This window comes from Lynx rufus, unplaced genomic scaffold, assembly GCF_022079265.1.
Source record: "Lynx rufus isolate CCGP_SWC_20201006 ecotype Redwood Valley unplaced genomic scaffold, mLynRuf1.p SCAF_6, whole genome shotgun sequence".
NCBI lineage: Eukaryota > Metazoa > Chordata > Mammalia > Carnivora > Felidae > Lynx > Lynx rufus.
Genome location: NW_025814878.1, coordinates 4,009,001 through 4,031,406, shown reverse-complemented (window position 1 = coordinate 4,031,406; position 22,406 = coordinate 4,009,001). Strand labels below are relative to the sequence as shown.

Genomic DNA, 22,406 nt, shown 5'->3' with positions numbered 1-22,406 from the left:
ACATTTATGACCTAAAAAAATAGTATTCAAACTTGATGTTTTTATATCACCTTTAGCAACTTCAGAATGCTTTCATATGTGTATTACTGAAGTGTAATTATGGCCTTGCCCTTACATTCTGGGTATCAAGGGCCAGTTTTCGCTTGCTCACCTGCACACGTGAACTCTGGGAACACACACACTCACACACACACTGTGAAGCTGGCCACCTGGCGGGCGGGTGGTGTACATTTGGGTACACCCACCACAGTTGGGTGAGGTACATTTCACTTTCATCTTCCCTAAAGGTTTACTCACCCCAGATCCAGCAAAATAGAGTTTGCTGGTCTACGACCATACCACCCTGAACGCACTGATCTGGGAAGCTAAGCAGGGTCTGGCCTGGTTAGTACTTAGATGGGAGAAAATGGAGTTTGCTGTAGTTTATGCTTTATATATTGTTAATCCCATTCTCCACAAAAAAAAAAGCGTTCAGAATTTACCTGCTTGCAAATTACCTGAGTGTGTTGAACAAAAGCAAATAAAGATTATCCTCTCCCCTTGTTCTATACCCCCCAACAAATCCCCCTGAACAACCCCACCCGCCCCCAACTTGGCTTGGCATTCCATGCTCTAAGGAAGGGCAGATTTTTACATGACTCCCATGATCCCCTAAGATTATGAAAACATTGGCAAAGGCAGAGCACTGTCACCTGAGTTCTCCCTGCCAGGTAATAGGGCTCTGAAGGGAGGTTGGGGGAGAATCCCGTTGTAGCAAAGATTCTGGGGAACCTGATGGCTAGACTTCCTTGTTGAGAAGGGAAGCTTTGGAAAAGCAAGCCAGTTTGGGGTCAGTAGGGAAAGAGAGTCATTTCTTTTAGTGTCTTCCTTTTGCCTCAAGATGGTGTTTTCTCTAGGATCTGCCCCAGCCCACGTGCTGGCTTTGCCCCACTGGCCTAGTGGAGATGGAAGAAGAAGCCATAAGCTCTCCTTCTTCATTTTCCTGCTCTTTGGCACATCCTTGTGCCTCAGCAGTGGGCTGTGGGGAACACAGCACAGAGGGAGGAAATGGGGCCTCAAGGATTACTTTGGAGCCACCCCACCCTCAGCCTTCCCTCCTACACAGAGGGGTCCAGGACCCTGCCTCTAACTGCCCCCTGCAGCCGCAGCAGAGATAACACAGTGTCTGTCCTCCCTGTGCCTCTCATCTCTGCTCCGGGCTAGATGATGTCCCCAAAACACATGGCTTCACGCAGCACAGCAGGGGCCCAGCATCACCACTCCAAGATGGGAGCACCAAGACTTCCTCCCCCATGGGCATTTATGTTTAAAAACCATGATGTCAACACGTACAATAAAAACTGCTTCTTGTCAGATACATCTTTACTCAAGTCCCTAAAGAAATTTTTTTTTTTTTTTGCACACACAATTCATGTTAAAATGTCTTCAAGCCTAAAGGAGTCAGTAATAAACTCCAACGTTATGAGTTTGTTTACTCTGGGTGCAGAGAAAGACGTCTTTTGTACGCAGCCTGGTTTATAGGATGCCCCAGGTCAAAAGTTAACAAACTTTGGAAAAACAGTCTTTCATAAAAGAAGAGGAAAAAATAGCATACAGTATTCTGTTTTCCTATTAAAATGAGGAAAACAAAGGAGTAATCAGAACTATAATTTATGGGAAAGGACGCAGGCATCCATCTGCTTTTATTGAAAAAATATCCTGCAGATGTCGGGTCTAATTATGAATCTGCCATTTTCTGGTTGAATAACTGTGGTGGAATCTCAGTCCCCGATCAGTATGCTGGTGCTGTAGCACAACAAAATATAATTATTTAATTGATCTTTAGACACCTATTATTTTCATGTAGATGAGGGAGCTTTCTGCATAAAGGCTGTTTTTCTGGAGGTGAATGTTTGAATACTAAATTTTGGTTTCATTTCCCACAGGTTCACAACAAACAGGATTCCTAAATGCTCTTAAGGACAGTCCTGCGAGATATCCTTTCTGGTCGTTGTGTTTTTCACAATGCTAACGTGTTCAGTATTGGACTGACCTCCTCAACTACCTCATCGTCTGTGCCCTGGCTTTTCTTCTCGGAACTCGTACTTTCTTGCATTCTGTAAATCCTCCAAAAAGCTCCCCGTATTCACTTGCATGCGTTGTGGTGTCTGAATGCTTGAACCTCAAAGTGACTCATTTAGCTCTGTTTAAATCAAAGCGCTCTTTAGCTAGAAAGCCAAGTGTAAATTCTTGCCCACCCCAGGAACCTGCATTGATCTGTGTTAAGTCAGGTTGGTTTGGGTAGAAGGAGGGCTGCAAGGTCCAGTCCACCTCATTTTGATCAGGAGGTGGTCCCTGCAGTGTATTTATAGATGCCTGTGTGTGGGTTGCCTTCTTGGTACGCAGTCACCAGATGGGAATCCTCTGACCCTCTATATGGATTCCATCTGGGAATCTCGTTGGGTGCCCCTCCAGACAGTCTGGATGACCTATATTGTTTCTGGGAACAGAACACCTTTTCTCAGTCTTGAATGGACTAAAGGTGGCCAATCTCAGGCCATTCAGATTAATCCCGTCCTGCCAAACAGTATATGTGGGCGTGTACCACACTTATTTTGAACTTCTTGAAAGAAAAATATTCACCCATGATGCACTCGAATGGGCTCCCCGCCTCACCCATCCCCCTAAGTTTCACACTCATTGTTGTAGCGCTGGCCCAGTGGACCCGTTGACCTGGCTCCATCTGGGACCCAGCTCCCTTTCTTCTTCACATAAGCAAGTAGACTGGACTCGAACTTCTCAGTACTCCCAAAAGTAGTCTTCATCTGGTGGTAGAGAATTCTTAAACAATGAATGAAGAACTTGATGAAGATGTATGTATCATGTACAGCATTTAGTTAGTAAGATAAGCTGGCTCACGTCCCTGGGAACTGGTGTGTGGGTGGTGGTAGTGTTTTTAAGATAGAACTGACAACAAATGTGGTCTTACAGATATTTGCATAATATAAAGTATCTCCTTTTTGGTGCCTCTGTGTTCATAGGCAACATAGAACGTTGGTTGCAAGTACAGATCCTATAGTCGACTAATCTCTTAAAAGGGGGACAGGCGACATATGGAAGATATACAAAGGGGGCTTGGGTCCTGTCTTCTATTAAGGATCTGGGAAGCAAGAGTTAGGTAGAAGTTATCCAGAAGGAAAGGTGGTCCTGAGAATGGAATTTTCAGTGTTTGTGGCTGCTAAGAACAGGTCTCATGAGAAATGTCTCTCTTCATCCCTGTCCCCAGTCCTGCCAGGGTGACACCCTCCACCGTCATCTCCTCCATGCCCTTCTATTTTCAAGGCCTGTTGCTTTGGCATATCTTACAGTCAAGCCTTGTCTTTTCTTCCCAGAAGAAGAGGCTTATCTGGCTTTCAGGAAGTTGGTTACATCATGAAAACACGCTGTTAAGTTTTAATACATGTTAAGTTTTATACATGCACCTTAGACCGGAACCAAGGTCTGGGCTACCAGCTGGAACGCTTTCTGAAGCCTCGAGAGTGTGGCAACCTGAGCCACCTCCCCTCCTCTGTCCCTGGCACCTGTGACCATTCTGACCCCTGGATGTCTGTGCAGAATGCATGTGGAGCATTTCAGACAATGAGAGGTATCAGTGACAGGGACCCCTCTCGGTGGGGAGGGGAGGCAAAAGCCCACCTGAGACCTGGGGGATTTCAGCTGCCCCATTCCTTGGGGCCTGCAGGCTACCTCCTGCCCCATGTGGCTCTCCTGGGTGCCACCTTTGGGCACAGCGGTCCCCTCTCTAGCAGACAGCATGCACCTCTTGTGTGTGGTTTGCGCTGTTGGGTCTTCGTGACACCTACTACAGGCCTCCCAGCTCGTGGGTCTTATCATCTCCCAACCCCAGAAAGAGTCACAAGGAAGGACCAGATTGTGGGTCCTGGATTCCTGCTGCCTCACGATGAATGAGGTCATTTCTTTTAAATGAAGTCTGAGGTCATTTCTTTTAACGCTTTTGTGTCTCAAGTTTTTGACCTGCGAGAGTCAAGCATTACGTACTTGACATGCTATGGTGACGAGACCAATTATATGGGAGATCAGCGAGAACACCCGACACCAAAGCATCATCTGCACGCATGGCAGGAGCGATTTCATAGAAGCTTCTTTTTGTGGCAGTATGTGCAACAGGCGGGCTCTGCTAGAACCTTCTTTTAGGGCACACACGTCTGCTCATTCTCATGATTTGGCTGTGCCCATAGTGTGTGTAATCAAGAGCACTGTGTTCCCCAGGAAGGGGAACAGACAAACGTTGCTGGTAGAAAGGGTAGCATGCTGACTTTGCTGGAGAAACTATTCGCATGGAAAGGAGAGGAAAGCGAGAAATGCCCCTGCTAGGTTCAGAGCAGATTTTAGCTTGTTTTCCCCCAAAATATCATCCTCAGGTAGAGGTCAAGAGTTTTCGGAAGGGCCCAGGTCGTGAAAACTCCCAAGCATCTCAGCCGCTGCCTTTCCAAATGGTGTTGTCACCTCGAGGTGCAGAGGTTTTCCCTTGGTGGGTGTTACCAGGCGTGTTCTCCACGTTCAGGAGCTTGGCAGCCACGTGGCCCAGTCAGAGCCAGTGGGGGCGACAGCTGGCTCTGAATGCGAGTCAAGCCCCTTGCAGTGGCCAGACACACCTGCAGGGCATCCTGCCTCCTCCAGGCCACAGCCTTTCGTAACAGGCTCCAGCTTGCACCAGGCTGTATTTTAGAGGCTTAGAGCAACACAAATTTACTGTTTCGCAGTTTTGTGGGTCGGAAGTCCAGCAGGCTTGGCTCATTTCTGCTCTGGGTCCCGCAGTGCTGAAATCAAGGTATCAGCCTGGACTCTCGTCCGGAGGCTCCAGAGAGAATCCTCTTTCAGGCTCATACGGGTGGTTGACCGAGTTCCCAGGGCATAGGACTGAGGTCCCGTCTCCTTGCTCCGTTCTCTGATTCATGACTTCCTTGCTCTTCGAAGCCAGCAATTGTGGGTCAGGTCCCTCCCACACTTTGAAGCCCTCCCGCCTCTCTTCCGCCCATCTCTCTGACCTCAGCCAGAAAAGCTCTCTGTTCTTTAAGAGTGGCTGCACCCTGAGAATTCAGGATTATCTCCCCATCGCAGGGTCCATGACCTGCAGTCTGCAACTCCCTTGTGCCATGTCGGTAAGGTATTCGGAGCTGCCAGAGATTAGGACATCTCTAGGGAGGCCACTGCTCTGTTGGCCCCACAGGCCTTTGGGGAGGAAGTACCCTGGAGTCAGGCACTCAAGTACAGGTGGATTTGAGAGGTTTCTCTCTTACACCCGTCCATGCAGCTCACTAGCAGTACAGCTCAGCTCTGAGTCTATGTCTGTCCTCCCTTCCCTTTCCGCCCTTTGTGTCACTCTAGGACAGAGGTGGGAGACAAAAATTAACAGGTTAGTGTATACAGACCCACACACACGCATATATCTATATATACATATGTGATGTGGGGTGTGTGTGTGTGTGTGTGTGTGTGTCCTCTCCTGAGGTCAGGTTTTATGGCACCTCTTGATCCACTGTCATTTTGGGCTCCTGCCTGTTAAAAGGTGACCTAAAGCTGAAGCCAGAATATCCCAGGGTAGCTACCGCAGCTGATATAAAGATTATCTGATAAACCCCCTCCCTCCCATTTCTCTCCCAGAGAAAGTCAGGCACCAAGAGCAGGACTCCGGAGAAATCTGACAGCACAGAAGCCCATGGGGAAGAGATGGGCAGGGAAGGGATAGGGGCAGTCTGAGCAGCAATCCCAACTTCGATCTTTATTCTTTCTGGAAGTAGTGGAGAATTTCAGGAACATCAGACGTACCCACACTAAGACGTGAGGTCCTGGGTTTTTTTTTTTAATTCCACAGAACAGAAATTGTTTCATGAGCCACCGAACACTCCTCCCCCAATCGGTATGACTACTTACAGGCTCTCTGTGCTGACAGCGTCTTTCCTGTTTTAAGTACATGCTTTGCAGAAGAATCCCTCCTTCTATCAAGTGGGTCTATAAAGAAGTGTTGAGGTCTGATGATGTATCAGGAATCTGTATTCCAGAAGAAAAAGTATGCTTCAGGTTCTATGAGGTTGTGATGTGTTTTTGAAAAAATACTGAGTTCTGGTTACTAGTGATAATGTATATATGATGAGTAAGGTTGGATCCCTGTATGCTAGGGAGTAAGGCATCCCCGGATGCCTGTTTGGTACTTTGGGCTCCTGCCTTTCCTGTGGACACCTGTGTGGCTCTGGAAGGGGCACCGGGATGGCCAGGGATGTCTGAGGGACAGCTTTCATCTCACTAAGAAAGACGCGCTCACCACTGGGGCAGCTCAGAAACAGCATGGCCAGGGGAAGCGATGAGATCACAGGCCCTAGGGGTGGTCAAAAAGAGGACGGACCACGCCTCCTTACATGGTTCTAGCATCAGGTAATGTTATGACCTCCAAGCCTCCTTCCACTGCTGAGGCCCTGGGAGTCTCTTTGGAGGTGGTTGATTTCTGATGGATGAAACTGACCCGTGACATTTCACACTCATGACAACTGCTCTCTGGCCGATGGCAGCGTGGCCCACAGCTCGTCCTCTCCAGACCTACAGTCTCTGTGGGGCAAGAGTCTATACGGCACCAAGCTCTTAAGACAAGAGGAGGTTTTCTGGCAAACTGCCTGAGCACAGGACCGGAGTCCAGTGTAGCCTCTGCACGTGACCTGCTGACTGTTCTCGGGCAAGAAGATAACTTAAATTTATAATTTTTCAGTGGCCTCCAATCTGGTCTCCTGACCATGATATGAAAATATTTTGATGAGAAATCAGGGTCCAGGCAAAGGTTTCTCACAGATTTACTGTGAGAAGTATCCAACTGAAAGCAATGTCGTTGATGAAATGAGAGAGATCAGAAACACAAAAGGCTATTTAACAACCAGTGGAGGCACCTTATCTATCGGAAGCACTGCCAGGAGCAACAGAAACCCTGACACACCAGAAGGTCTTCATCGAGCCACCAGCAGGACCACAGGAGAAAGGAATCAAGCAGCTCGCCCCATGAGAAGCGGGAGGTACCCGTCAGTAAGGACGGGATGGCATCTTGTTTGAGTGCGGCAAAGCCAAGAGGAGGGGGAAGAGGAGGAGGAGGGAAAGGAGGAGAAGGTGGAGGAGGAGGAGGAGGAGAGGAGGATGGATGGGTAGAGCCAGTAGGCTCACTGGTGGCACTCAGCAAGTCCCTTCCCAGCCCACAGTGCAGCCCTGCTCACATCAGGGAGGCGAAGGATGCTGCCCGGGCCTCAGATGCCCTGGCCAGCCTTCCCTCCGGTTCCCTCCTTATCCCCCAGTGGCCTGAGGCCACTTCCTCCCTCTCATCTCTGCCTCAGAGAAGCAGAGGCAGTGGCGTGGCTGGATGCTATGACTCTCAGGAGCCACCCCCCCCCCCTTCCCCAGGGAGAGATGGAAGGTGAGTCTTCTCCACGAAGAAAGGCACTGGGTCTTCTCTCCGCACAGCCAGGCAGTTTCCAAAGGACGAGGTCCGCTTGGCATCTGTTTCTTCCAAGATCATTTGACGCAATACCCACTCCGTGCAAATTCTGCCCGGGTTACAAAGTCAAGAAGGAGCCACCGGCCCAGACCTCTGAAGCACATTCTATCAAAGGGGGCAGGCAGAGCAGCGAGGGTGGACAGAATGATTCACTCATCTCCTCAGTGAACATCTGCCGGTGCCGAGACCTGGTGTATGACTCTGAGTTCTAAAAAGCAGAGTAAGTCTTACGTGGCATAAAACATCATGGAGAGCTTGAGGTGGGGGTGAGGGTCCAGAAGGGCATCTTGCAGGGAAATCAGGAAAGGCTTTGGCAGGTAGCGTTTGCATAGGGCTTGGAAAGACTGGGGAAGAAGTCCTAAAACTGGAGACATGGAGGGGAGAGATCCCAGGCAGGGCCAACAGCCTGAGCAGGGCCTGGTGATACGCAGCATGTGTCAGGGAAGAGCAGCCCGTCTGTAGGGCCAGACCTGGGCTTGTGTTCATTGATTCCTTCAGCAGGGTTTGCAGGGCTCCGGCAGCTCGGCCGTGCTCCCAGTCAGCAGGCCCTCCGCCCTAACGGTACAAGCACACAGATGCACTTACGACTCATACACACGGCGGGCATAGCGGGAAGGGAGCCGTGATAGCTAAGCCGTGGTTGGGGGGGGGCCGGGGGGTCAAGAGTGACTGCTCCCAGGAAGGGAAAGGCCCTGACAGCATTGTATACCAGTCAGCCTTCCTGCCCAGGACGCTGGGGAACCAGCTTAGATTTCTGGCAGGTGAATGACATCACCGGAGCCTTTCTGTCGTGGTGGTTGTGTGCGTAAGAGTACTCGTTTGCAGCAGGGAACACAAGGAAGGGGTGAGGCGATGTGTGCAGGGGAAAGGCCCCCGGAATTGAGATGGGTGATAAGGGGACAGCTGAGCAGGTAAGCAATCAAATCAGTGCTGCTGGGAGGGAGGAGGGAGAGTCAGAGCCAGTTTGGAGGGCTCAGCCCTGGGGACCCAGGGGAGGGAAGGCACAGTGGAAGGGGAGAGAGCTAGCACCGGTTAGAAATGCGTCCTATTTGAAATACACGCGCAGCACCTAAGAGTTGACCCCCCGGGAACCCCCACGTGAAGCTAGAGTAACCTCACGGTCCTCTGCAGTTCCTTGCATGAAAGGCGGAAAGAGGAACAAGTCATGAGCCTGCGGTGACAACATTGCAGCCTCAGAGGACATGGCACTGGTCACGCAGAGCCAGGAGAGCCACGTGGCCTCGCCTCCAGCTCACCAGCGGATCTGCAGGTGGAGGTCCCCGCAGGGGTCCCCGCAGGAACAGGGCCACCGGGGCCAGCAGCGTCCCCGAGGAGGAGCCAGAGAGGAGAAGCCCTGCGATCAACAGTCGTCACGATGAAACGGCATTAACATCCAATTAAAAGGATTACAGTCATTTTTAATCATGACTTATTGTTCGGCGCTCCCAAACGAAGACTTTTCAGTGGTTGCTAAATCAAATGGTAATTGATTCTACGTGTGTGGAGGCTCTCGCCAGAAAGCCTTTTTATCCCCAATTTGCATTCATTTCGAGGCACGCTGTCTGAAAGGCACCGGCGGCCTAATGGGCACGGTTCTGTTTTAATGGAATTTGGTAGAAGGCTCGGATTTGGCTCAATGCCCTCAGAAAGGAGGGCCACCGTACTGCCCGTTGGAAAATTAATGACGGCGGCACAGGCCTTTGCTAGACTCAGCTTACAGGGCCCTTCTGTCCCGATGTCTGTGGGTCCTCAGGGGGACCCCAGGAAATAGGTAGGACAGGTGTCCATCGGTCCCTTACAGCTGAGCCTGCGCTGAAGGGTCAGATGACCCCAATTTACACTCAGCCGTGTTGCCAGAACTGGAGCCCAGATCTCCTTACCGCCAGCCCCTCTCTCCGGGCAGGGAATTGACACTCTTTCCCACTGCCCCTAACCGGTCTGTCTGAGGGAGTGCGTGGAGAATAAGCATCAGATTACATCTCATGGGGTCACAAAGTGGGGGAGGAGGTTGTTGGGGTTTTTCTAAATCACTCAGGTACTGGAAGAACATACTCTCGTAAAAAATTTCAAATAGGAACGTAAAAGAAGCACTGCTCTCCACCCTTCCTCTGGCATTTTGTGGGAATCCTTGTCAGTTTTCATGGGTCTTTCCAGACGGTATTCGAAGAGTTTGAATACGTATGCGTCTGTACACCGTTGCAGGGACTGTTTCTACCTAAGAAGGATCGTTTTCCTTGTATTCTTCTGCGGTTTGATTTTTAGATGTTTCCTGAAGGTATTTCCATGTCAGCATATGGATCTACCTCATTTTTTTCCCAGCTGCTTTATAGAGTTTCAGAATACAATCTATACTATATTTTTCTGTTGGTGAATACTTAGATTTCTTAATTGTTTTATTGCATAAAAATGAGGTGGCAGGCCATCTTGCACGTATGTCTTTGTGCACGAGTGTTAGTGTTTCTCTAGAATTGACAACTAAATGTGGAATCACTGAAAGTTAAGCATATTTTTTTTTAATTTTTTTTTTTAACGTTTATTTATTTTTGAGACAGAGACAGAGCATGAACGGGGGAGGGGCAGAGAGAGAGGGAGACACAGAATCGGAAGCAGGCTCCAGGCTCTGGGCCATCAGCCCAGAGCCCGACGCAGGGCTCGAACTCACGGACCGTGAGATCGTGACCTGAGCTGAAGTCGGACGCTTAACCGACTGAGCCACCCAGGCACCCCAAGTTAAGCATATTTAAAAAAATTTTTTGAAGTTTATTTTTTGAGCGAGCGAGCATGAATGGGGGAGGGGCAAAAGGAGAGGGAGAGAGAAAATTCCAAGCAGGCTCTGTGACGTCAGCACAGAGCCCCATGGGGGGCTCCAAACTCACGAACTGTAAGATCATGACCTGAGCCGAAATCGAGAGTCAGACGCTTAACCAACTGAGCCACCCAGGTGCCCCTCCAAGCATATTTTTTAATATTTATTTATTTTTGAGAGAGAGAGAGAGAGAGAGAGAGAGAGAAGAATGAGTGGGGGAGGGGCAGAGAGAGGGGGAGAGAAGCAGGCTCGGCCATGTCAGCATAGAGCCTAATGCTGAGCTCGAACTCATGAACCATGAAATCATGACCTGAGCCAAAGTCGTCTGATGTTTAACCAACTGAGGCGCACACTGAGCCACCCAGGTGCCTGGAAAATTAAGCATCTTTTAAATGTTGACTGACATGCCACATTGTCCCCTAAAGAGATTGTACTGACTCGTTCTCCCGTTTCCCCACACCTTCATCCACATTGGATGTTACAGGTGCTGTGACTTTGGCCAATTTGATGGGGGGAAAATTCATTGGTTTAATTTCCATTTTCTGGATAATAATCAGCTTGTGCTTATTTTCATTTTTGTTGACATTTTTTTTCATGACCACGATGTGCCAGCTCCTAATCTCTGTCCATTTTGTAATCAGGTTGTTTGTTCTTTTCCTGTTAACGTGTTCTTTATTCTTAATAATAACCATTTAATATCTCTTGCCAATATTTTTCTCCCAACCTGTCACTTACCTTTTAAGTTGACTTTTTTAATACAAAAAAAAAAAAAAAAAGCTTAACTTTTAACAAAATCCATCTACAAATCAGATCCTACATGGCTCCTAGATTTTGTGTCTTATATCCAAACCCCAAAATTATAGGCATATGTCCTTTATTTCCCTCTAATACCTTTACATTTTATTTCTTCAGTTTGGCACAGTAATTTATCTGTAATCTACGTGTGTGTGTGTGTGTGTGTGTGTGTGTGTGTGTGTGTGTGTGGTGAGCTAAAGTTCTCACTTTGTTTTTCCCAAATGCTTAGTGAAGTGTCCCAGTGCTGTTCACTGTTCACTTCCGGCAGTTCTCAAACTTTTAGGTCTCAGGATTCCTTAACACTCTTAAACATTATTGAGGACTCAAGGAACTTTTGTTTATGTAGATTATATATATTTCTAGAGGTCATGTTTGAAACTACAACTGAGAAATTTCTAAAACACAGAATGCACAAGCACTTTCCCTATTATGATGGGAGTGAGGCCCATCCCAAAGCCTTCAGATGAAGCCCCTGAATGACAGAAGCAGTTAGACTGGGAGGTAATGTCTTGGCATTGATTGGGAAATAGTTCTGACCTGGGGGTTTCCCTGAAAGGATCTCGGGGACCCCAAAGGCCCACGGGCCACACTTTGAGAGTCGCCAGTGTATTCTTTCACCCAAATTTGAAATGCCTTCTGTAGCCCTCGTGCCCACAGGTCTGTTTCAGACTCTGTGTTTTGTTTACTAAAGGTGTCCTCCCATCCCCCAACCCAAGAGTTGTTTTTTTTTTTCAAGTTTTCTTACCCATTCTTGCACGTTTTCTCTTCCTGATATTTTAGAGTCAGTTTTTAATTCCTTTTTAAAATTCCGGAATTTTGATTGGAATTACAGTGACTTCATAGATTAATTTGGGAGAACTGCACATCTTTATTTCCTGGTATAAAAGAATATGGGGAAAAGGATTTGAGAGACTGAAAGATGATGGTCACATGATCCACACCGAAGGGTCTCCGTGACTTTCCATTGTCAAAGTGTCTATCATGTAAATTACCAGCTTGACCCCTCTGGGCCTCATCTTCCTCCTTGTAAAATTAAGGGATTAAGATAAATTAGGACTTTTTAACTTGAGGTCCATGTGTATCTATGGAAAGGTGTCAGGAGAGTTTCTAAAACTCCTGAAATCAGAAGAAAAAAAATGCGTGCATTTTTTTTTCTGAGAAAACAGTGGGAACTCAGAAAGGTTAGAAATTTTTGGTTCCATGATCTCTCACCTTTTATGATTTTCCAAACACTGAAATGCCCTCACCATTCTGTCCAACGTTCTTCCCTTGTGTCTGCAAGGCCTTCTCACCTCACTTACCTTCCCAAGGGCAAACAGATCCCTTAGGGCAGGAAGTGAGTCCCTCCCCCCTCTCCTGTCCTAAGTACAGGGCTGGCTGCACAGAAGGGCACCCAGCAGGCACTTCTGGGATCCCACGGAAACTCAGTGGAGGGCTGTTTGCCCATCAGCATTTTTCAAAGTCTTTTTTCATTTCCACAGTCATCTCGTGAGTACCTCAAAGTGTGACATCTTGGGGTAGAACTTAAATTAATGCCACACCCCTGGCCAAAAAAAGGGCTCACTGTCTTCTTGGGGGTTGGAGGGAGAAAGAGGCTGGCAGTGGTAACTGCTATAATTTTGAACCATCTCTGATACAGTAACACCCAACTGCTTATTAAATTGGCTCTTAGTCGAGTTGGTGTATTTCTTCCTCATTTCCTCTTTTAAAAATATCAGTAAATGGCTTTTGATGCACTTATGAAAAATTTATATTAATCTTATTATGGCATAGATATTTTCAACATCTGTCTCTGGAGTCAGTGAGGGGATGTGTTGTTCAAATATTTGTTCCCCAGCCTGAGAGGGAATTTGGAGGGGGAGTGGTCTACTTAGGCTGCCAAAGGTTCACAAATCCCTGACAAAAAGAGGATCCCCATCTTCCCCCGCAGGGGTTGTGGTCAGCCTAGAGCCATGGGGATGTCAGCAGGAATAGGAAAGGAACCAGCCCAGGGCTTTTCTCTTGTACTGGCACAGCCACACTTCCAGGGCTCCATTTCCAGCTCTGCTGTTTCTCAAGCAAAGTACTTACCTGTTTTCTGCCTCAGTTTCCCTGTTGGGTAAATGGGAATCACACTTCACCCTGGGTCACTGAGGATTAAGTGAGTTAATCCATAGTAAGCCTTTGGAGTACTACCTGATGCCTAGCCAGAGACACCAGCCATTGTTATGAATGACGATGAGGGTTCCTTAAGACATGCTGTGGGGGGCTCCACTGTGAGGGGCAAGGGAAAGAGGGCTGCGTCTTGCATTTTGCCTTGAATTCGTGTCATTTTGACACAGCTGTGAGCTAACAATCTGCTAATTATAAAATGTCTCTAAAGCGCATAAGATATTAATATAGAGATCTGCTAGTTTATTTTTGGACCTATAAGCCTTTAAAATCCCATGTCCACTGGTAACAACGCCTCCTTTGGGGAGTAATAATTTTAAGTGGCATTGCAAAGGGAAGAGCCACCAGAAAATGGGCTGTGCCACTTTAAATGCTGTGATCCTCCCTCACGTGGACATACCAGGTCTTATATGGTTCACGCATATGAATTTGTGTGTATTTTGACATCACCATCATTCTACCTGGACTGTAAACTTTTGGTGACACAGAAGCATTTCTGAGATGGAGGTCTGGCTCTTCGTGCGTTATTCAGCAAATAAATCTTTTGCTTTCATTCTTTATTCTCTTTCCTACCCTGATCATTTCTTGCTTCCGTTTCATGTGTCCCTTCCTCTTTGATCTTTCTATCTCTTGTCTTTTCCTTCCAGCCTGTGGAGGTTCACTGCCAGTGTCACCTGCCTTTCCGCAACCCACTTCTCCTTGACTCAGTCTTCCCGCTGCTTACCTCCATCGTTTCCTCCGGGACTCCACTCCACCCACGTGGTTTGCCTCCCCAGTCTGCCCCCGGGGCGGGGGGATGGTCAGAAGAGGGGCACCTGTGAGCCTCACCTGTGAGAAGGCCGTTGAGAATGAGACCATCTGTGTGTCCCCACGTGCACCTGAGGCCTCCCCTCTTAACCATTGGCCCACCTGATAACTCTGGGGTTCCTAGGCTGGTGGCAGATCTGGGTTGGGATCTGCTTCTCTGCATCTCTCTCTTACTCCACAGATCCTCCCTGCACGTCCGAACTTACCTGCTTTTCCATAATAACCACCTGGTTCTCTTCTCAAGAGATGTAGCTACTCCTCCCTTTGTACCGACTCCTGCCTCCACGAGGAATGGGCAGGGCCCGCGGTGGGCAGCGTGTGTTGGCATCTGTCTGACTCTGGGTGTGCTGGGCTGTTTTCGTCTTAGCTAGCTGGCAGAGGGACATTCTTCTCGTCCTCAGATGTCCATTTAAGTTCAGGGTAGTGCTTTTCTGAAGGCTTGCGGTTTCTAGAAGCTTAAACCTTACAAGAGCAGAGCATTCTTCTGCTTCTCCAAGAGCAGGGCCAGTGGTCTGTCCTGATGTTGAAAGTCAGTCGGTCAACAGGCAAGAGCCCATTCATTTCTCTCGTTTTGTATGTCGCCCCACATGCCCGGACAGTGGTATTTGTTAATAATGGCATGGCAGATTATGGCGCTGCACTGAATACTGTATTCATTGCTCTGGTCTAAAGATAAATTATATCCAATCCTGAAAAAAAAAAATCAATGGTGATGTATTACAGCGTGATCTATGGCTTCTACCCTTGAGAGCATCAGGAAAGCCTGGTGTTTACTTTCTCCAGCCTGTAACTTCTTGATGGGGGATGGATGGTGTATATTTAAACTCCCAGACCTGTGAGGAATATTTTTTCCCCAGAGAAACATCTATATCTTGTAAATAGAATTTTATAAACATTTGTGGAACAGAAAAATTCTCTAGTCCTTGGAAATTGCCACACTCTGCGTTGATTTATCTCATCTGTCGAAGAATACCACGCTTTTTATCCTCTGGTTGTAGCACATTTTGTGGAGCTCGGGACGTGCCATCACTCAATGTCTGATTAAGCATCCACGTTTCCTAGTTGCCCATCAAATAGTTGAAAATAGCCTTAGGTGTTGGGGTGGGCTAAGGTGTTGGCAAAGAGTCCCCTAAGTAAAAATACCCCTCACCCTGACACCACTCTGAGAAATGCCCCTGCTGGTTCAGAAGCCCACCCATAGGTGGGGGCAGGCAGCCACCAGTGGGTGAAAGGATCATCCAGGCAGAGAGAAAGCCGTGAAGGTGAGCCCTGCCCAGGCTACAGTTGCCGGTGGCCGGCCCTGCTCACAATTGTCAACTACTGTTGTGTGACGGTTCACTCGGCGTCAACATCAGGTTGGGGGACAAACCTGTTGATGTGATAGTGCCCGGCGTTCAGAAGCTGAGATTAGAGTCTGAGACTGCAGTGATGTTCATGTTCAATGTCGCGTCCTTTCCTAGCAGGCCTGGGCCGCTGCCAACTCCGGCCAGCGTGCTCCCGGCTTTGCTGTCACAGTCATTGGCTGCACAGTGAGCCACAGAAAAGGCCAAGGGCAGGTGGGGAGGAACTGTCCCCAGTCAGAGGAACTGTCCACCGTGAAATAGTAAACAGGTAATGTTCGGGGAGCCCACTGGTCGTTGAGCACGATTGGGGTGAATCAGAAGGAGAGAGGGCACAGTGCTGGACCTGAAGGGTCCCCCTCTGGTTAGGGACAAAGCTAGATAGATTCAGAGGCCTCAGTGAGCGTCTGTGGGGTTTCCCATCCGAATCTTACATCATCCTGGTTCCGCAGGCGCCCTGAGAACTTATCCCGCTTCCACCCCCCACCCCCACCCCGTTCTTCTCCTTGACCCCAGGCCACTGTGCTGGAGGCCGTGGTGTGCTTCTTCTCCGTCTGGTCTATCGTCGGCCTCTCGGGTTTCCACACATACCTGATCAGCTCCAACCAGACGACAAATGAAGATGTGAGTTCCCAGCGGTCTGGGGGGTGGGTGTGTGTGTCTGCGTCCAGAGGCGGGGGGGGGGGGTGGGGACAGGAGAGAGGAGCTCAGGGGCCAAGGCCTTGCACATATTCCATTCCAGGTATGAGCCTCTGGGAGCAAACAATGTGCAGGGGGAGCATTTTCCTAGGGTCTCCATGATTTCCAGTGGGGAATCTCCAACCTCTCTTACCTTCTGACCACATCAGTTAGATACTAAGGTCAGCTGAGAGACCCCCATCTCCAAACTCTGAGGGAGGGGCTTATTGTCTATTCCTTCCTCTTCAGTAGTTTTGTGAGCAACCTGTCATACCTCATCTGGAGGAGAGACCACGTCCAGCTGATATCTCAGGGTGGATGAATCTGCCTTTCACATTTAACACTTTTGGAGGGGACCGCCCCATCCAGAATTTAACTTTTTGTCCAGGATTATCTGCCTTTACTGAATGCAGATGGAGAGGAGGTATAAAAACAGAAAACATAATGTTGGAAATGTTCTTCATAAGCCTGGTCCTCTTTGCTCCGAATATTTAGACTCTGACAGAAGTGTCTGTTAGTACAGGAATTAAATGTCTCAGAATCAGTCAGGTTGCCTTAAAGCCTTGGGAAAATCGGTACCAATGAGATACATGACTTAAGACATGTATGACATGTATGACATGTAAGACACACATGACTTAATACATGACATGTAATTGAGTTATTTGTATTTGGCAACTATGAATATTAGAATCTGTGGGCTCATTTTGGTAACATTGTGAGGCTGAATTCAGACTATAAGTGGGTAGTTACGGGAGCCGTGTTAACTCTTTCGGCTGCCATTTGTTTAATTACTGGTTAGGACGCCAACTGTATGAAACAAATCTCCGCTGGCTTATGTGAGCTGACCTTTGGGTACCGTGTTGTGGGAACAAGAGATTATTGTCCCCAAAGAATGTTACTTTCTCCCTAGTCTGACCTGCTGTCTGGGGATATCTCCAAGTTTGAGGTAAATGCCAGTTTTCCTTGAGAAAAGTCTCTCGGTTTTCTCCCTGTGAAGAAATGAGTAAAGATGGTTTACGTTCTTGATGAGTTTCTCGTGACCCCATTCGCCTAAATTGTGGCATCAATATGAAGGATGTTGTATCATTCGCTGTCCTTTTCTTTCAGATTAAAGGATCTTGGTCAAATAAAAGAGGTAAAGAAAATTACAATCCCTACAGCTACGGAAATATCTTTACAAATTGCTGTGTTGCCCTGTGTGGGCCCATCTCTCCAAGGTAAGAGTCAGAAAGGATCGCGTTCTCTAACAGAGCTCGGGAAAGCCAACAGCACAGGCCTCCGGCACAGGCCTCGCGAGCTGGAGACCTGGCCACAAAACCCACTGTCACCTTTGGTCACACCCCCTATATGACCGCTGCTCAGTGGTCTGCTCTGTGTCAGGGAGACATGGCCTTAGTGAGGTGGAGATACGGCTGTCTCTTGTGTTGTTCCTGCCCTCTTTTTGGTTCTTTCACTGAATTTGTGTCAAGGTTGGGGAAAATCTCCTAAGGATCCAAATAGGAAAGCTGAGGCACGTGACTCCAATTAAGTACTGAGTCATCTTGAGCATCTGTGACGAGCAGAGAGCTGTGGTCAGCTTAGTAGGGGGACCGGGACACAATGTGGGAAGCAGTTAGAAAACCTGTAGAAGGAGGTGCTAAGAGCTGAGTCATACAGGATGTGCATGCTAAAATAGCTCAACAGGACAGAGCGGACTGGGCTGAAGCAGCACGTATCATGGCAATGGCAACATGACCACACTGACGATGGCAGCGACCGACACTGAATAGTGTTAGGTCTGCTCCAGGTGCTTTATATGTATCAGCCTTTATTCATTGTTTTACGTTTTTTTTTAATAATTTTTTAAGTTTATTTTTTTTTGAGAGACAGAGAGACACAGAGAGAAAGGAAGTGTGTGTGCACAAGTCGGAGAGGGGCAGAGAGACGGGGAGAGAATCCCAAGCAGGTTCTGCACTGTTAGCACAGAGCCCATTGCGGGGCTCCAACTCACGAGATCATGACCTGAGCGGAAATCCAGAGTCAGATGCTTAACCGACTGGGCCACCCAGGCACCCCTGTGTCAGCTTTTAACAACCTCCCTCTGTGCCTGTGAGTTAAGGCAGTATTATGCCCTGTTTTGTGGACGAGGAAACTGGCACAGAGAGGTGAAGTAAGGTGCCAAGTTCACACAGCTAGTAAACTCTGCCTCATCGGGACCCAAACCCAGGCATCTGGTGTCAGAACCGGGGTGTGTGTGGATTGGCACTTGCGAGCGCCCCCCCAACCCCGCCCCAGGCAGGATTACGTGAGTACAAAATGCAGTCGAGTCCTGCTTATTGATGAGCTACATCGTGCAGAGCATTTCCAACAGAGTAACCCATCATCCACCATATTTCTTAAGCAAGTACTCCGAGTCTCTAGAATGAGCTTCCAAGCCTTTATTACTTCCTCCCTTGTGGCTTCTAAATGTATAAATGGAGAGATTCCACAAAAAGCCACGGGGACTGTCTCCGAGGCAGCCCCACTGTGCACTTCGACCTCCATGGCCAGTCATTGCCGACGTGTGCTAATGGCATGCAAACTTAATTTTTATTATCAGCCTCAGTGAAATATCATTAGGAAAGTAAGGGTGTTGCCCTCCCCAGAAACAAAATCCAAGCATATATTCCGAGGCCACATATTGGTACTGGGTTATGTTACTGGTACTACTGGGTAATTAGAAATTGGTTGTTTTCTGGGGCGGCTGCGTGGCTCAGTCGGTGGGACGTCAGACTTCGACTCAGGTCATGATCTCATGGTTTGTGAGTTTGAGCCCCCATGTCAGGCTCTGTGCTGACAGCTCGGAGCCTGGAGCCTGCTTCAGATTCTGCGTCTCCCTCTCTCTGCCCCTTCCCCATTCACACTCTGTCTCTCTCTGTTTCAAAAATAAATGAATGTTAAAAAAAAATTTTTTTAAAGAAATTGGTTGTTTTCTAGAAACAAGAAAGTTGTGAGCCTAGTGTGCCATACTCCTGCTGAACTGGGGGCCCCCCAGAAGCCCCTGGCCTGCCCTCAGAGGCTTCCTCTGAGGAGGGGCTGCACGAAGGGGCAGCCAAGGACTCTGGATTGGGGGCCACCTTGGGCTGGGAAGTCAGGCATGCCTGGGAGGGTGCTAGCCTCTCTCCAAGACAACTCCAGACCCACCCAGGCATCTCTCTTGGAGCTCTTTAGGCCAGAAAATCCCTCAGGAAATTCTTGGTTTTTCACAATTTAGCTTTGTTTCCTACTGGCGTGTATTTATTTGTGGAGAGTGGGGTAGGCCAGCAGCCAGGGCTAGGGCCCTTGGAGGAGCATAAGAGGCCAGGGGAACTGAATAGGCCTCCTTCCCTAAATCTAAAATACACATCTGAATCCAAGAAAAGAATTTAAAAGTCTCACATTTTGAACAAATCTCTTGTTCCCCATTTGGTGCTGCTTTGTTTTGTTTAGAGAACAAATCTTGTCACACCAAACTTCTTTCTTCCATAACTGGATAAAATTTCCTACTGTGGCTGAGTTGGGGCTGTATTCTTCCCAAAACCCAAGTCCCTCTGGATGGGGCATTTCTCAAGGACAGCCTCCCCTCAGAACATCGTGAACTGCTCACAGGTTTGCACAGGCAAGATGGGCTGCTGGCCTCTCCCACTGCCCCCAAAGGCTCCCCCGGCCTGGGCAGATACAGTGGGGGCATGGTGCCTGGCTTTGTTCTTCCCTCCTGTCACATTCTTTGCCCCTTCTCTCTCTGCCCTACCTCACTCACCCCTGTGCCCATTAGAGGGCCAGAGCCTTCCCTGGACATCCCAGCCAAGCCTGTCCATCGGGGACTAAGAACCAGTGACATGCCCAGCATCGTGTGCCTGGGTTTCTCTAAAATGTTCTTAAATGGCACAATGATGTGCTCCTAAGAGTGTTTTTGTGGGGCTCCTGGCTGGCTCAGTCAGTTAAACGTCTGACTCTTGATTTCAGCTCAGGTCATGATCTCACAGTTGTGGGATCGAGCCCTGCATCAGGCTCCACGCTGAGCCTGGAGCCTGCTTGGGATTCTCTCTCTCACTTCCTCTGCCCCTTTCCCTCACTCATGTTCTGTCTCCCCCTCTCTCTCCCTCTCTAAAAAAGGAAGGAAGGAAGGAAGGAAGGAAGGAAGGAAGGAAGGAAGGAAGGAAGGAAGGAAAAGAAAGCAAAACAAGGGTGTGTTCATGTTTCCCACTGAGAGCTGTGAGCCATGAGGGCAAAGACCCACATTCAGTTCCCTGCATGGGTCCCAGAGGTGTGCATGGCAGCAGGGTAGGAATGGCCACATTTGGGGGTAGGGGGTCCTCATACAAGTCTGGCAGAAGGAATGGAAAGTTGGAAAGAGAGAAAGACCACTCCCAAGGTGTGGTCAGGGTCAGGCCCTGCAGGCCAGGGCTAAGGGTCAACCTGTGGTTGACAGGTTTAATAGAATGGCAAGTCTACATAGTCAAAAAGGGGCTGTGACAGAGGGTGGGGTATAGTTTCCATGGGAAACCCAGGAGGGCTTCCCAGAGGAGGGGGCCTAAGTTGTCACCTATTCTAACAGATGAGTAGGAATTGGGGGAAGGGAACTAAGGGAAAACAGAAAGGGGAGCAGCATGTGCAAAGGCCCTGAGGTGAGGGGAGAGCCTGTAGGAGAAGGAACTAAAGGAACTCGTGTGTAGGAGTGAGCAAACTACAGAGGGCAAACCAAGAGGTAAGGCCAGGGGAGCACATCCAGATTAGGAGGGGCTCCTGGGCCATTGTGAGGACTAAAATGAGACTTGGGGCAGACTGTCACAGTCTTGGGCATGTGGCTGGTCCATTAAACAGGCCTAACACACAGGATGAAGGCTGAGAAGAGGTTTGTCCTCCCTGCTGCCCTTTCAGACTCTTTTGATGACCTAGTTCTTCTTCTTTTTTTTTTTTTTTTTTTGCTCCTGAATGAAATCCCCTGTAAGTCCCTTGGTTTCTCCTGTCACTTAAAAAAAAAAAAAAGGACTCCGGGCACTTTCATTTCCTTGAGAATCATATTGTTTCAGTGAACGGAAACTCCGGAGTTCATAGAAAAGCAACACTTTCCACCCCTTCATCCCTGCCCAGGTTGGGGTTTCAGGGGATCTTTTGGAAAGACAGTTCCGCCCGACTCCACGCTGGTTCTCTCCCGGGGGATCTGCGTCTGGCCTCAGCCTCGCCCCGCCTCCCTTGTGTGTGTCCTCAGGAGGGTACAGGTGTCGGCCTGTCCGCGGCACCCTTCTTTGCTCTTTACCCCTTTGACCTTCTGTGCCCTGGCAGGGGGTCACAAACCTGGTCTGAGCTGCACGGGGCTCCAGCACCTCTTTTTGAAAGATGGAGCTTCTTGTTGCCTATTGGTTTTTCTAAACCTCTGGGGATCCAACAGAAACTGAAGCAGACAAGAGTCCCATTCCAAGATCTTATCACAAGTATTTTTTTAATGCCTTGTTATTGTGTCGTCCGAACACCTGAAGGTAGAGGTTGCCATAACTCCTATCTTCTGGGGGCCTGACGAGTAGCAGGGCGACCTCACGGACCAGCCCTCCGCCCTCAGGAGTGGGGAATGTACGTGAGCACATTGGATGCACCAGCAGCATTTCCGACGAGTGTGGCCCGAGCCCCAGATGGTGGGGGCCGCACCAGGAGCGCCCACTTATTAGCTGCACCTCCTCTTGCCCTTTGTAGTTCTGCCCTTAGACTCGAGGTCAGCTGCCCCGCAGAGGGGAGTGTGTAAAATCACGACGCCACCAGGCGACAAGTGGTATGTGCCCCTAGAGGAGTCACACGCAGGTCCCAGAGAATCCGGAGAAGGGGCAAAAGCAAAGGCTGGGGGCTTTTGAACCTGGCCGTGAAGAACGGACAGCGGGGTGGAAGGGAGAGTGACTCGGGGCAAGAGAAACCAGAGCCCGAACGAAAGGCACGGGTGGCAAAGCCCAGAGAGGCGGGGCGGGGCCTTCTGTTCGTGCGCATGCGCTGGCGCTGGCGCTGGCGCTGGCGCAGGCGCAGGCACAGGCACACGGTGTCCTGAAGAGCTAGGCGCGCTGCGCTTGCAGTGAGAGGGCGTGGGTTGAGACCCGGCGGAAAGTGGGGACAAGTCCTCCGAGGCCTGGAGTGTTCGCAGGTGAAGAAGCGCGCCCCCCTCCCTCGAGCAGCGACAGCGGGCGTAGAGACATTATCAGGATGGGGGGCAGTTAGACGGGGCCCCAGTGGCCATGATGGCCGGGGTTGGGGGGACAGGGTGGGAGGGGGTGGGAGTCTGTAGCTGGTGGCAGGGAACAGACGCTACAGACAT

At 49.2% G+C, this 22,406-nt stretch overlaps 1 protein-coding gene across 2 annotated transcripts in view; it reads left to right on the top strand.

The window, feature by feature from the left end:
• Positions 1-22,406, top strand: part of ZDHHC14 (zinc finger DHHC-type palmitoyltransferase 14) — a 291,313-nt gene that overhangs the window by 252,465 nt on the left and 16,442 nt on the right. For both annotated transcript variants that reach the window (XM_047102756.1, XM_047102755.1), the window contains exons 5-7: positions 1,926-1,974; positions 15,952-16,054; positions 17,219-17,328. In XM_047102756.1, coding sequence (XP_046958712.1) covers positions 1,926-1,974; positions 15,952-16,054; positions 17,219-17,328 — 262 coding nt within the window. The remainder of the gene's footprint in view (positions 1-1,925; positions 1,975-15,951; positions 16,055-17,218; positions 17,329-22,406) is intronic.